Here is a 13,872-nt window from a genome sequence, read left to right as displayed (position 1 = left end):
TTTTTTATTATTGGCCAGGGAAGAAGTTGAGCTTTAGTTTTAGCAACAATGGTAAGGCAGGTAATGTCATGTTCTCTTCACTAAAATTGCCAAAACAAGCTTTAAAAAGGCGGCTGCACAACCTTGAGTTCCAGAACGGGAAACAGAAAATTAAAAATGAAAAGTGTTTCGTGATGCACGTGAGTGAAAGTGCTTGACTGTCTGTGGTAGAGTGTGAGCCTGCAAGTGTTTCAAAAAAAAAAAAAAAAAAAATTCTGTTCACACACCTGTGTGCATCCCTCTGCACCAGTTTGTATGTGTGTGTGTGTGTGTGTGTGTGTATGTGTGTATGGGGGCACACACCTGACAATGGGTATCAGGCCAGAAAAGGTGTTAAAGGGTTACAAAACAACAACAGCAACAAGCCAAGGCAGGGCCTAACCTCATTAATGTTCTTATACTGTATGCAGCAGCCAAGGAACTATAGATTTATTACTACAGCTAAAATTAGTATTCTTTATTTGTTTATCTATTTGACTTGAGCTCCTTTTGGTGTCTCCATAATATTTGTTAGTGCTGTGTACCTTGTGTCAGTTTTTCATTACACTTTCTTTGCAGAGGCTGAGTCAGTCGGTTTTCCTGCAAATATCTCTGCTCTGTACCGGTGCTTGTGATTAGTCCGGGATATTGGCCTTGGTTCTTGATTTAGACAAAAAAAAAAGTCAGCCACGTTAACAATTGTTCATGCAAATGTCAAAAGAAACCGGTAGAAATGGGCAAGGTTTGAGAGGAAACACATTCAAAGTATAAAAAACAACAACCGCAGCCGGGCTTTTCTATGTGAAAACGTTAAAAAAAAAAACCTTCACAAAAGCAAATAATGAAAGAAGGTGAAAAAAAACCCCATTCATTTATTATAGTGCTTTCCACTTTAGTAGACAGACGGTGGGGAGAAATGATTATGCTTCAGAAAAGGCACAGCCCTCACTCAATCTGTGCCTGAAGCTTGAATGAATGGCAGTTGAAAATGGCCTGGCAACCTCAAAAAAAAAAAAATAGGCACCACAAATCCATGAAAGTAAAAATAATGCCTGAACAGAATTTATTTCTTGATACGGAATTTACTGCAGGCCCTTGTCACATGGCGTGGGGGGGGGAGTGAAAAGGGTGCTCAAAGCGGTTATATAACACGGCAAACCGGAGCTACGATGGTCGGTCTTCAGCTGTCGTAGGCGAGATTATTGAAAACTGCAGACAGTTGGGTCAACAGAATATGCATGATTCAGCCCTGGAGAGGATTTTCCTGTGGGCGGAGAGTGAATTCTTTATGAGCTTTTCTGTCTTAACTCAATAAGCTTCTGCTACCTGCTGTTCAAAGTTACGGCCACAGTCCAATGGCGACTTGTGAAGGATTACAAAAATGCAATTTCCATTGAGAGCCTGCCAGGGGCTGAAAACCTTTATAGGTTTGATTCAGAATATAATAAGTAAAGCCAACACAACAGAATTGCCTTTTATTTTAAATTGGCTGTGTTTATTGAGATAAATGCACGTGAGGCTGACATAATACAAAATAATATTACAAATGATCATATACAGAATAAAGCAATACAAGTTTTTTTTTTTTTAAAGAAATGCATAATTACAGTATCTTTCTCAGTATCTCCCTATTATGAGCTACGTCCGGATCCTGTGTCATTCTCAGTCACAGTTCATACAATATCTCACATTCATACAGAACGTGGCCTTCGCTTCATTACAGTGAAGGGCAACTAAATTGGTTTCAGGCATCAAATGTAAAAGTTACAAAGAAAGACTTAAGAAACATAATCTCTCGGGCTTAGCAACAGGAGGCTCAGGGGGAAGAATAAAGGGGTTCATAAAGTGGACAGGAACACATATTTAAGGTGAAGTTCTGTCAGCAGGAAAAGGGGGTGTAGATGGAAATTAAGTAGGGAAAAAAAGGGGAAAATTTAGCCCATACATATCTGGAAGTTTGTTCCACTCTTAGTTGTCAGCGCATGGGATGACAAGGGAAAAGAAACCCTGGTGGGGCTCAAGACCAGACGACACAGTGCCAGACACCGTTTGGACAGCAGGCAAAACTACAAACCTAGGCGGAAAAATGGCAGCCAACATTCTTACAGTCCCTTTGATACACTCCCCATACACACGCTCCCCATCTTCTCTCTGCCTTCGCTCGATTGATCTTCATCCTCTTCTTCTCAGCGCTGGCATCCCTTCTCGGACGGTGCATCCCCCCTCCGTCTTCCATTTGGACGTCCAACGGTACTTCTGACAACCCACAACGTCACAGTGTAAACATTCTGTTACGACCGCGCTGCATTGTGCGCTTCTCATTGTGACATCACATCACTGAAGCAGCGGCGCCTGGCGATGACGTGAGCGGTGACTGGTGCAGACGACGGCTTTTCTGTGAGGAAGTGTCAGTTACCTGCTGCACCGGCAGTAGTCTCTGGCTGTCAATGGCTGCCTCATCGACCTCAGCTTCCTTGCTCTCCTCTGCAGGAGAAAAAAAAGCTACTGTTGTTTGTTTCTCTCTCAGAAAGAGAAAAGAGATAAAAATATCTATCTCTCTTTCTCTCTGTCTCTCTCCCTCTCACTCACCCACTCACCGTCTTGCACTCTCATGTATGAGAGAGGCAATCACTACACCAAATAAACACTGAAATTATGAAGGCAATAAACCACTCAACAAGTAGGCCCATCAAATCCTATTACCATCTCTCCCTTTACATGCACCAAATATACAGCAGTGCGACTGAAGCAGGGCGCAACAACAGCTGTAAACACAGACATTTGAAGGGGGGGTGAATCCAGGAAGTGATGTCAGGGGACGTCTGAATATGTCAAACCTCCCCTGACCTCCAGCCCCTTGTGCTCACCTTCATTCTCTTGTTCCTCTGACTCAGGAGCACGGTGATGATGATGAGAACAATCAGAACCAGACACCCCAGTCCAATGGCCAGCCAGACCCACAGGCTCAAGCCCAGGTAAACGCCTTTGCTGTTGGGCTGGTCCCCTGAGGAGGAAGATTACAGCCCCAGTGATGAAGCACACCAATCAGATCAGTGTCAACCATCACACAGCGTCGCCCTCAGGGCGTAGAATGCTGAGAGCCCTCACCGATAGTGCCTCCGCCATGGTTAGTCTCGTCAGACTGACCTTTGACCTCCAGCGACACCTGAGCCGCCACGTTCCCTCTGTCCTTGAACTTCAGGAAGCACTGGTACTTCCCAGACTGCTGCACGGTCACCTGCACAACATGGCAAGCTCTGTATCATTCACTTAACATTGATATTGGCAATAATTCACATAACACTGATATCGGCAAGCATCTATTTAACATTGATATATGTCAATCATGCACTTAACATTGATATCGGCAATCATTTGCTTAACATTGATATCGGCAATCATTTGTTTAATATTGATATCTGCAATCATACACTTAACATTGACATCAGCAATCATTCACATTGATATGCCCTAATGTGTTGTCCTGCAGTGGTCACACAGCACTGGTTTGTAACGTTCCTACAGAACACTGTGCTATTATAAACAGAGCAAGATTCACAACCGGTTGATGCTTCACCAAAGGACAGATGCAACCGTAATTAGACCCAGAGGAGAAACTCAGCTCTTCACTTACATAAATAATTAAACTTGTATTGTTTCTTTGTCTTTGTCTGCATTGTTTTTACACCTGTGTGTTTCTGGATTAATTTCTTATTCTTTCTGAACCACATTCAAATGAACCTAAAAATTGCCAATTGAAAAAACCTAAAAAAAAAAAAAAGGCGTAACAAACTGAAGTATAAATGCTAGTTTTTAGCCAGTGAAACAGTTTACGCTGCATACTGTAACTTCAGGAGAAAAGTGATTGCCGTATTGTGATACTGTAGTGTAGGGCTGGTTCTAGACACTAGACATAGGCCACAAGGGCATTCTCAGTCCAGGGCACCATCCGTCTGGGGAGAGGTGGCGAAACGAATTGCTATCTCGCTCCCAACCCCTCTGCAATCTCGCCTGGGGTGGCAGACAGCAAAGCTGTTGAGTTGTGAGTAGCACACTGCTCTGCTGTGGGAGTAATCGACTGGAAGGAGGCCATCATCCTCCAAAGCAATAAAAACTGCAGTTTTCAATGGGGGTAAAAAAGGGATGATGGTGAGAGGCTTTTAGATAGTAAACCGGTCAGTGTTATGTCCACGCTGAGTACATCTGATTCCTCTTCCACTCCCAGGAACTTTGTTAGAGTTAAATGAACACTGAGCATGTTTCTGAGTGAGGGCATGGGCAAGCCTCAGCACACGGGAAAACTCACTTTTTTCAGGGTCACAGAAAGGTTGCCGTCTAATTTTTCTTGGGAGAACTTCAGGCCGCTCCCCCGCGCGCCTGTGCTGTTCCAGAAGAGCTGCCCGTCCGCCCTCTTCTCCAGGGACAGCAGGCGGGCAGGGTTGGGGGAGAGCCTCTCCCACCCCCCCTCCTGGAGGCCGAGCGAGCCCACCAGCCAGCTCTGGGAGAGCTCGCAGCGGAGGACGGCGGGCTCCCCCGGGCGTGCGGTCAGCGCAGGAGTCGAACTCAGACCTGCCGGGGACGGACAGACGCGGCCATTTTGCATGTGTGATACAGTCCGGGGAATAAGGTGCACAGGCGCCACCTCAATGTGTCAACGACACACAGAAAAACAGGCCTCGGGACAGGTAGCTTGACGGTGGCACTCACGTGACTGTACCTTCGTCCATCTGTAGCTCTGAGGGGAACTTGTGCTACATGTTAAATGCACCTCTCAAAGTCTCTTTGGCGAAACGCACCTGCCAAATGACTAAAGTGTAAATTCATCCCCCACCCCCAACCCCCCAGCTCTCCTCCATCGCGAAACTGAAATTGCAAGTGTGAGGTGGGTGTGGTTTACATACCTAGCACAGTGATTGGCAGGTCTATCTTGCTCTCCGGTGTGAGCTGACAGGCCCACTTCCCGCCGTCGGCGACGTCCACTGACTGCAGGGTGGACGAACCCGCCTCCGAGGTCTTAACCCTGGTCCCGTTGGGTCGGAGCCACGAGGGATTCACTTTGGAGCGGCCCGAAACCTGGCATCGCAGCTCCGCCTGGGTCCCTTGGAGGAGGGGGCTGGCGGGACTGCTGGAGACTAGAGAACAGGAGAGGCGGGGTCACGACGGCCCGAGGGCGGGTCTGTCCGCGGGTGCCAATCCCACAGTCCTCGCTGCCTCACCTGAGATCACGTAAAGCTGGTGCTTTATCGTGTCTGCCTTTCTACTCTTACAGGTGTAAGTTCCAGCATCTGCAGTCACTAGGCCGGAGATCTCTAAACCGTTCCCCTTCATCTTGACTCTGTCCTTCATGGGCGCCGGGCCTGAAATCACGACAGAAGCACTTAAAACAGCAAGCGCCACGCTCCCCACCCATTCCACAACAATCTCCACCATGTGTTGTTCTGTATGAGACCATTATATGGAGCAAAACTGTATTTTAACAATAACAAAAGACCAAACTCCAAAATAGTGGGTTACTGTATGGGTTTCGAAAATGTTATTACTTTACAGATTTTTTTTTATTATTATTTTGTTATTACTTAAGTTATTTCAAATGTTGTATTTATGGAGATGTATAATAATAATAATAATAATAATAATAAATAAGCACTCAAAGTACTTTCCTCAAAAAAGCATCACTTTGTGGCTGTTATGGGCGCAGGGTGTGATTACTTGTTTGTTTTGTTTTGTTTTGGCTGAGTCACCTTTGAGTGCATTTCCTGTCCTACTATCTTCTCTGATAATCAACATTGAATTATACTCCCACTCCACAGCCCCATCACAGGGCAGTTTGGCAGGCTTGCCCTGCTGCACATAGAGCTCCTCACATCTTACTGAGCCCAGGCACAGCACTGAGAGAGAGAGAGGGAGAAGGAGAGAGAGAGAGAGAGAGGGAGATGGAGAGGGAGAGAGAGAGAGAGAGAGAGAGTTGATGTTATTGTCCATTTTGATGCAAATTACTGCTCTGACAATACACTGTACCTAGGTATGTGTGAATTTGTAAAATTGTATTGGGGGGGGGGTGCAGCAAAAAGACAGATGAGGGAAGTCTGCAAAAAGAAAGAGATACCATGATACAAAGAAATAAAAAGAGAACAAAAAAGGGTATACAAGGTGGAAGAACATTATCAACAGTACATGAGTTTCTCAAGCATCTTGCATTCGCGATGGTTTGAGTTTGAGGATTCTTAGGATTTTCTTTACTGATTTAATTGCTTTCTGAAACTCAATGAGCAAGCTGATACAAAGCTGTTCATAAGCAAACCTGTTTGATACTCATGAAAATATAATTAAGACAATTCAAGCTACTTTCTGAGTTGTGTCTTTCCTTTTCATAGTTTAATATCAGCTTACAGTGTGTGCCCATATGATAAAAATATACTTTATTAGGCTCTTACATAAAAATGTGCTGTGGTTTATGAACAAAGAAGCTTGACTTCATTTCACAAAAAAATGTATCCAGATCACACATTGGCTCCAAATGTAAGGAGATTTGCTCAGTCCTGGAAAGTGTTTGACCAAACAATGTAATGCTTTCAGTCTTTAATTGTATTAAACTGGACTCACCAACGAGGCTGAAAAGGCAGGTGTGTTTATTTGGCATTTCCTGTCAGACAGAACGAGAAGCAAAGCGGTCTGAGGAGAAGAAAGAAAATACAGCACATCTTGAAAATATTCAGTAGAATTTGTAGAATTTGGACAAAATGAATAATGCAGAACAGAATACTTACTAAACTTAAGCAATAAATAGCAAATGCGGAATTTCATGTACAAAATGTAAAATATTAAGTGAAACCTATATTCATATTAGAACACTCTATTTGCACACATTTAGGTGCTGGTGGCTCTCTCTCTCTCTCTCAAATTCAAATTGAAATCAGCCCTATGGACTCGAGAAACAACAATGCATTTTCTCTATATTTTTTATTTTGTATTCAAATTTTATTTTTTACGTAGTAATAACATTAACAACATGAATAATATGCTCAGGTTACTTAACTGGCTAGGGGAAAACTCATTCCATAGCAGCCTGCCCAAAGTCTCACTGGATACGACATGCTGTCACGATGACTGTAAGCAATGGCGCGCCATTGAAAATGATCACTTTTTACTCTCCCTCTCACTCTCTCTCTCTTCAAATAAACTTTATAAAAATATTAATATTTATATTTTCATTATTGATTACTAAATAGTATGCATTTTTACATTTAAAATGGTAAACAACCACAACAAAATACATTTTTATGTGATAGAGGCTTTTTGAAGAAAATGGGGATTAAGGCTTTTATAACCAACATGGCAGCCATTTTATCACCAACCCTTATTTAAGACAGCAATAGCCAAGCTCAAATATTGCTTGATAAAATGACAAATAACCAATCAGAACCATTGGCTTTATACACAAAATATGTTGGTTGCGCATATCACATGAATACTATGTATAATAATATGAACAATGTGGAGAAAATATAGAATCACAAATCATCTGTGAGGGACCACATCATTATGAGTAAGACTTTCAACAAACCTGTTTGTGAATATTAATGAGTCAATTATATAAACTGAAACAATTAAACAATGTACAGTATTTCTTACTTTTTTGCCATTGATGTGTGTGTGTGTGTGTGTGTGTGTGTGTGCATCACAAATACACACAAAAACACACACACACACACACACACACTGTTTAAGGATAATAATAATAATACCCTGACTGACTATGCAAGTTGGCAAGTTTATTTAAATAAATAAATAAATAAATAAATAAACATTATTTGCTGCAGACCCAAACTGGAGGATACTCTATTTGGAGCTCTACATTCCATATGTTTAATAATATTTTGATTACTTACATAATTTGAAATATATGAAAAAATAACCTCACATTATGATGTTCTTGAATATGTAGAGCAGTGTAAATATATTTTAATAATAAAACATAAAGTTAATAATTAATTTACAACTTCTGTTCTTTATGTGTTTATTTGTTCATTATAATTATTTTGGTAGAAGTACTGGTCTTATCATGACTTTAATCATGTATATTATTCTGTAGTTTTCTTACAGAAGTATTATCCAAAAAAATTAATTAAATAAATAAATGAATAAACAAGCGCCGAAGAAATTGAAGTTAATCTAGATAAATTTACAAATATGTTAATTTTGGTTCAAAGATTAGTAATTGCACAGAATGTTTTTCTATTTTTTTGTTTGTATAGTGAGGCTTCCGTCGTACACGCAAAAGCTTCGGGGAAAAAAACCTTAGTTTTCATCTTTAAGTTTCTGGGGATAAATACATTAATCTTCAGGATAATAAATATTCTGGGGATAAATACATAATATTAAGACCTCGTACACACACACACACACACGCTCACACACAAAACCAAACAATTAAAATGATAAACCTACGACAACACATGAAATTATTAAATAGCGTATAAATTGATTTTAATAGTAGCCTAATCGATTGGTAAACGGCTTTGCGAGCAAACATTTTCATTTAAAACAAATTCTGAGATGCTTTTGTCTTTTGGTGCAATGTGGATGTTTCCTGTTTCCTGTACTCGTAACTGTAAATGTTGTCGCATTCTTTTAATATTTTATAACAGGCCTATTCATCATAATTATTGTCTGTAGTGATTAGCACGTTGAAACAGCAAACATTTTCAAACATTTGATCATTTTGTCTCGTAGAAACACGCTGACACTTGTTACACTATACAGTTTAAAGTTTACAGTATTGCTTTAAACCACAATTGGGCAGAATCAAGAGTGATCCTATTTCAACTCATTTAACAATTTAAACGTTAAGATAAATGTAAATGTGGCACAGGCCAATGAAGAGATATCAGGAAATATCAGGATATTTTAAGATATCAGGAAAGTACACTCGTACATCTCGTGTCTCGGTTTATAAACTATTATTTCGGAACACCGGTGCCTGTTTAGTTAATAATTGCTAATTATAACTACATTTCCTCAGTAGGTTCACTCAATTTTGAGCTCACTCAGTTTTAATAAGTGACCTAATTTGTTGAACAGCACGCACACAGTAAAACAATACAGAAAGAAAAGGAATAATAACACTTTTTCTGAAACAGACCTGTTATCTCCATTTATCTCACGTTGACTTTTTGTCCACCGCTATTAAACCATTTTTCCCAGCTATATACAAAATAAATCGGATACACGTTAAACATTTTTACTCACAAGGAAAGAAGGAACTGTCGATTCTGCGAGGTTCAATCTGAAAGCAAGCATCTTGCATTCAGCATTGCAACCACAGCGAGAGAAAAAAACGGGGGGTGGGAAAGCGAAGAGCAAGAGAAACCCTACGTATGGAAAGAAGAAACAGAGATGCAGATACACGTACTGCTGTAGAACATAGTGCTATAAAATAAAATTAGAAAAACTCACTGATACAAAAGCGAGGACAAACACTGACACTGTTATACACAAGGGCGGTTTTAGTGATTTGGAGGCCCCAGGCAAAGACCAATGTGTGGCCCTTCTCCATTTTTCTTAACGCAATCATAGGTAGTGAGCAAAAACTATTTGGAGGCAGCTCTTTTCAGTTAACAAAGCCACAGAACTAAAGGAACAGACCCAAATGAGAATTCTAACTGAAGAACTTCAAATGACCTTCAGTCAGTTAGAAGAAGACAATATGGCAAGAAAAGGATTATAAGTATATAATCTTTAATTATTTCAATACAGAAGTATAGTACATGCTTTTTGATAAAGCATTTGAACATCCACTATTCTCTAGGGGTAAAAGTCCCGGTCCGAGCGGGTGTCTGGTTTGTGGTGGGCTGCTGCTGTCTGTCGGTGGCGCCTCTGGCACTTTCCTCCCACACTGTAGCTGGTTCATCGCAACCAGCAGAGCCAGTAACGCTAGAAGTTGTAGTAGGTGCGGTGGGTGCACAACAGGCTGAAGCAACAGTAAGGCTGCTAACGTTAGCTGGCTCAGATTCTTCAACTAACGTTACACCTGTTGTAACGTCGGCTAGAGTGAGAGCACCTATTATCAACCAACTTCGTTCGACAGACAGGAAAACGTAAACTAATTTGCAACTATATATAAAAAATAGGCGAAATATCGGTAACAACCTGCACCTTGTTATGTAAGAAAAATGTCCTCGTTATCCTCCAGTGGTTATTTTTTAAAAGTACTTTCGCGATTTTTTATGTGCCGGCAAGTAACTCAGAGGTGGTCCAGCTCTAGCTTTTGGTTGCTAAGGGGACGTGTATCAACCACCCCATATAAATTAATGGAACTTAAATATGCTAGCATACTGCATAAGTGTCCTGTCTTGCGTATTTGAGGTTAATATGAGGAAGGGTGGTCGCTATCAGCATGTCTAGGAATCAGTACATATTCACTGTTGCAACTCAAGTCGAAGGACGCAAAATAGCCGTTAGGAAAGCAGTTTGAAATTATGAAGCAAAAGACGTCTGCGCCATTGGATTTAATGGGTCGCAATGAGATAATTCCGAGCGTGTTGTTTGTCTTAAAGTTATAATAAATAAGGCTGTATTCATATAACTAAATGTATATGTATGAAGTTGGTTTTTTACATTTAGACAATTTATTATGCGTATTTTTACAGGACTTACATTTAAATAGGTAACAATGACCAGTTCTCTCTAATAAATAGGCCTACGAAGTAAATACACTAGCGGTTAAGGTGGTCGATGGTCTACTTGTTGCTCCTCCGTCGTGGAGTCTCTGGCTGTTTTATTAAAGAATTTCGTCAGTTTCCTTAAACTGGGCCTCTTAATTCCTCCCCTTCCTCCTCTTCCGCTTCGCAAATCCACTTTGAAAACGCTTCGTGGTAACAAAAATAGTGACTCTCTGCCTCTGATGGCAACTCGAATTTCTACGTCATTGACTAGGCGGAAATGCAGGAAGGTCAAGGTGGAATAGTCCAGTTAATGTGAAATGTGGGTGATAATAAATATTGGCAAATATAGATATTTAATTGGATAGGCCCACATTAATATGTTGATATATTTATTTTTATCTATTACAGATTATCATTCGTTTGGAGTGACAAGAAAGGAAAAATGTTTTATAAATAAAAAAAATAAAATAAAAAAAAGGAAACACAAATTCACGAGGGCCCTATCAATTGCCTACCTATGCCCTATGGTAAAACCGCCTAAGGTTATACAGCATGTTATATATGCTTTCATAATTGTCTCCGGTGCACACATATGCGTACTTGAAGCCCAGATCGTTGTAGAACTTGTTTCTGGCATTGGAAGAATACTTAATTACAGGAAGCAACGACAACACAGGATAACACAGGATGTGTATCGAGTCTTGAATTCAAAGCCCTCACTCATGAGATGCTTAAATCTTAACCAGGATGACTTTTCCTATAAGAGACACAAACAGTACTTGTACCTGGAGGACACACCAGGACATCTGTGATACTGAAGGACACAGCAGAGGGTCTGGATAAGTCCAACCTTAGAACTGTATGCTTGCTAATGTAACACAATACATTTTTTTTGATTGGTGAGGCTTAACTCTTGCACCACTCATTCTCTGATATTCTGAATATTCTGCGTCATCCTCTTTATTGAAAAGATAGAAGAAATCTGCTAAATCTAGATCAAAAAGAGGAACTTTGTCGATTGGAAACCACGACAGTGGCTGAAAAGGGGGATATTTCACAAAGCAGGATTGCTCAGTTAGCTGTATAACTGAGTAAAACCCAGAACAGTTCTTTTTATTTCAGTCCATGTTCCAGATTTGTGAGTTACCCAGCTAAATCAGTAATTGTGCTCTGTGAAACAAGGCCCAGTACAGGTTTTAAATATGTTTAGATTCAAAGGTCAAAGTTTAGAGATCAACCTCCATGCTCATGCAGTAAGTAATCAATACAGATAAATGTTTAGTAATGTGCTGTGGTATGTGCCTCAGGGCTATTCTGAATGGCCTCTTAACCTTGGCAAAATAAGTAGAAATTAAATAAATTAAATCTAATTCTAATAAAGGGGGGGGGGGGGCAAAAGAACTGCTGGGCAGAAACAAAGAAAATAAATTAAAATATGTTGCTAAAATTCCTAGAGTCCCTAAGATGGAAAGATGAAAAATATTTATCGCTTGGGAAGGTCATATAATATCTTTTGGGCCCAATCTTATCTCCCCCTTATGACTGAATGTTCAGTACATCCTTATCTGGTGGGCATGACTTAATATCTAAAAGAACAGGATCCTTGTCACAAGCTATTCTCTCACGATAAGGATGTGGCTCCCTCAAGATTAAGTTGTGCCCTTGAGATAAGGGCTTGAGATGTTCAGAAATTCCCTCAAAATAACATATTTCTCTCCACGGTCCAATGGGTACCATGTACAAATTAAACTCCCTCAGAAGAGAAATTCAGCTCACTCTTACATAGCACAAGGTGGACACCCTGTGGCACCAGAAAGAATTACACACGTGCTACAGGAAAGTATGGTCGTGGTGGATGGAGAATCTTTGCACTGGAATCCGATTCTGACAATTCATCTCCACCCCCCCCCCCCATTCTGTAACATTAATTTATGCAGTCATAATGACAGAGGTTTAGGGATATATAATTCATACAGACCGAGAAGCCGGGAGCACTCCAGACTTATTTTTAACTTAGCCCCAGATGACTTCCTCTGTTCACCTGCTCCGTAGAAAAACGTGTACTGATCAACTTCCCACTGAAGTGGCTCTTGGGCTGAGAGTATTTTAAAAAAAATGCATTTAAGAAATGTTGTTTTTCTGGACAATCCTACAGTTCACATCATTTGCTCACCACAGCGCTGAGGCAGTGGAACAGCACTGACATCATTCCCTCGGACCGAGTTCCCTTTCGTTCTGAGTAACTAACACGTCGACGTCAATACGCAATTTCCCTCCCGCTGATTAAGTATTATTCTATAATTAAAAAAAAAAAAAAAAAACATTCACGGTACCTTGGCATGAAGAGGAAACTACAAGATGGAAATTGTTCGGTCGCAGCTGAGAAGCACATTTTTCCTGTGTGGAAGCCTTGAGATCAGCGCACTCGAAGGGTTTCAGCCACAGACACGCTTCGCACGCAACGCAGTCATGAGACACAGCCACAGACGCAGAAACACACACCTTTATTTCTCAGGGCACAAGAAACACAGGAATTCGAACTGCACAAAATCTCCTGGTCGTCACCCTCTCTTTACACACCCAGACCCAAAGAACCTTTCAAATTTTTTTACATTTTTTTTTTTTACATTTTTAAAAATACTTTTAAATCTAAATTGCAGTTTTTTCTTGTTGAACTCATTTGTGGTTTTTTTTTTGGAACAGAAAGAGGGAGAGCTGGAAGCCAGTTGGCAGAAGAAGCGATGATATCACAGAAGCCGCAGCCAATGGGGAGAGAAGAGTGCGGTGTGAGGGGAGAAACCGTGATTGGCAGCAAGGGTGGGCTGGAAAGAGACGGGCATCAGTAAACTGGAACACTGTTCACAAACACTCTAGGAAAGTGTTTGTGAACAGTCTGCTGGAGCAATCAGTCCATCCCTTCCTGCCAGTCTAGTGTGTGTGTGTGTGTACGTGTCTGTGAGCGTGTGTCTGTTTGTGTGCATGCGTGTGTGTGTGTGTTTACACCAAGTGGTAGAGTAGTGCATTTATCCTGCCGACTGCAGTTTTCCTGTATTTCATGGTATGTCAGTTGAGAGGCCAGTGTCTCAGTAGCTTAATGTATGTGTAAGTGTGAGTGTGTGTGTGTGTAAGAGTGAGATTGAGTGAGTGTGAGTGTGTGTATGTGTGAGTGCGTGCGTGTGTGCGTGTGAGT

General features: G+C 41.0%; 2 protein-coding genes across 8 annotated transcripts in view; both read right to left on the bottom strand.

Moving 5' to 3' along the window:
* Positions 1-1,486: 1,486 nt before the first annotated feature.
* On the bottom strand, positions 1,487-10,928 carry cd4-2.2 (CD4-2 molecule, tandem duplicate 2). Of its 7 annotated transcripts, none has more exons than XM_064310219.1 (11): positions 10,675-10,928; positions 9,268-9,389; positions 6,622-6,661; positions 5,760-5,906; positions 5,235-5,375; positions 4,920-5,150; positions 4,325-4,587; positions 3,166-3,256; positions 2,886-3,022; positions 2,435-2,502; positions 1,487-2,274 (listed from the first exon to the last, which is right to left on the bottom strand). In XM_064310219.1, the coding sequence occupies exons 2-11, from the start codon at positions 9,316-9,318 to the stop codon at positions 2,205-2,207; spliced, it is 1,239 nt and encodes a 412-aa protein (XP_064166289.1). In that variant the 5' UTR covers positions 9,319-9,389; positions 10,675-10,928; the 3' UTR covers positions 1,487-2,204. The 7 variants fall into 7 exon arrangements, with proteins under 7 accessions (XP_064166289.1, XP_064166281.1, XP_064166307.1 ...); XM_064310211.1 differs by having other exon boundaries at positions 3,127-3,256; positions 10,675-10,926; XM_064310237.1 differs by having other exon boundaries at positions 3,127-3,256; positions 6,622-6,690; positions 9,268-9,304; positions 10,675-10,925.
* A 2,433-nt stretch (positions 10,929-13,361) lies between these two features.
* Positions 13,362-13,872, bottom strand: part of usp5 (ubiquitin specific peptidase 5 (isopeptidase T)) — a 16,424-nt gene continuing 15,913 nt past the window's right edge. The window contains exon 20 of the mRNA XM_064309487.1: positions 13,362-13,872. This exon is cut by the window's right edge and continues 164 nt beyond it. The gene's annotated coding sequence lies outside the window, so the exon portion shown is untranslated.

The sequence above is a fragment of the Anguilla rostrata genome, chromosome 1 (genome assembly GCF_018555375.3).
Source record: "Anguilla rostrata isolate EN2019 chromosome 1, ASM1855537v3, whole genome shotgun sequence".
Lineage (NCBI taxonomy): Eukaryota > Metazoa > Chordata > Actinopteri > Anguilliformes > Anguillidae > Anguilla > Anguilla rostrata.
The sequence above is the reverse complement of the archived record's forward strand: the minus strand, read 5'-3'. Positions and strand labels throughout refer to the sequence as shown.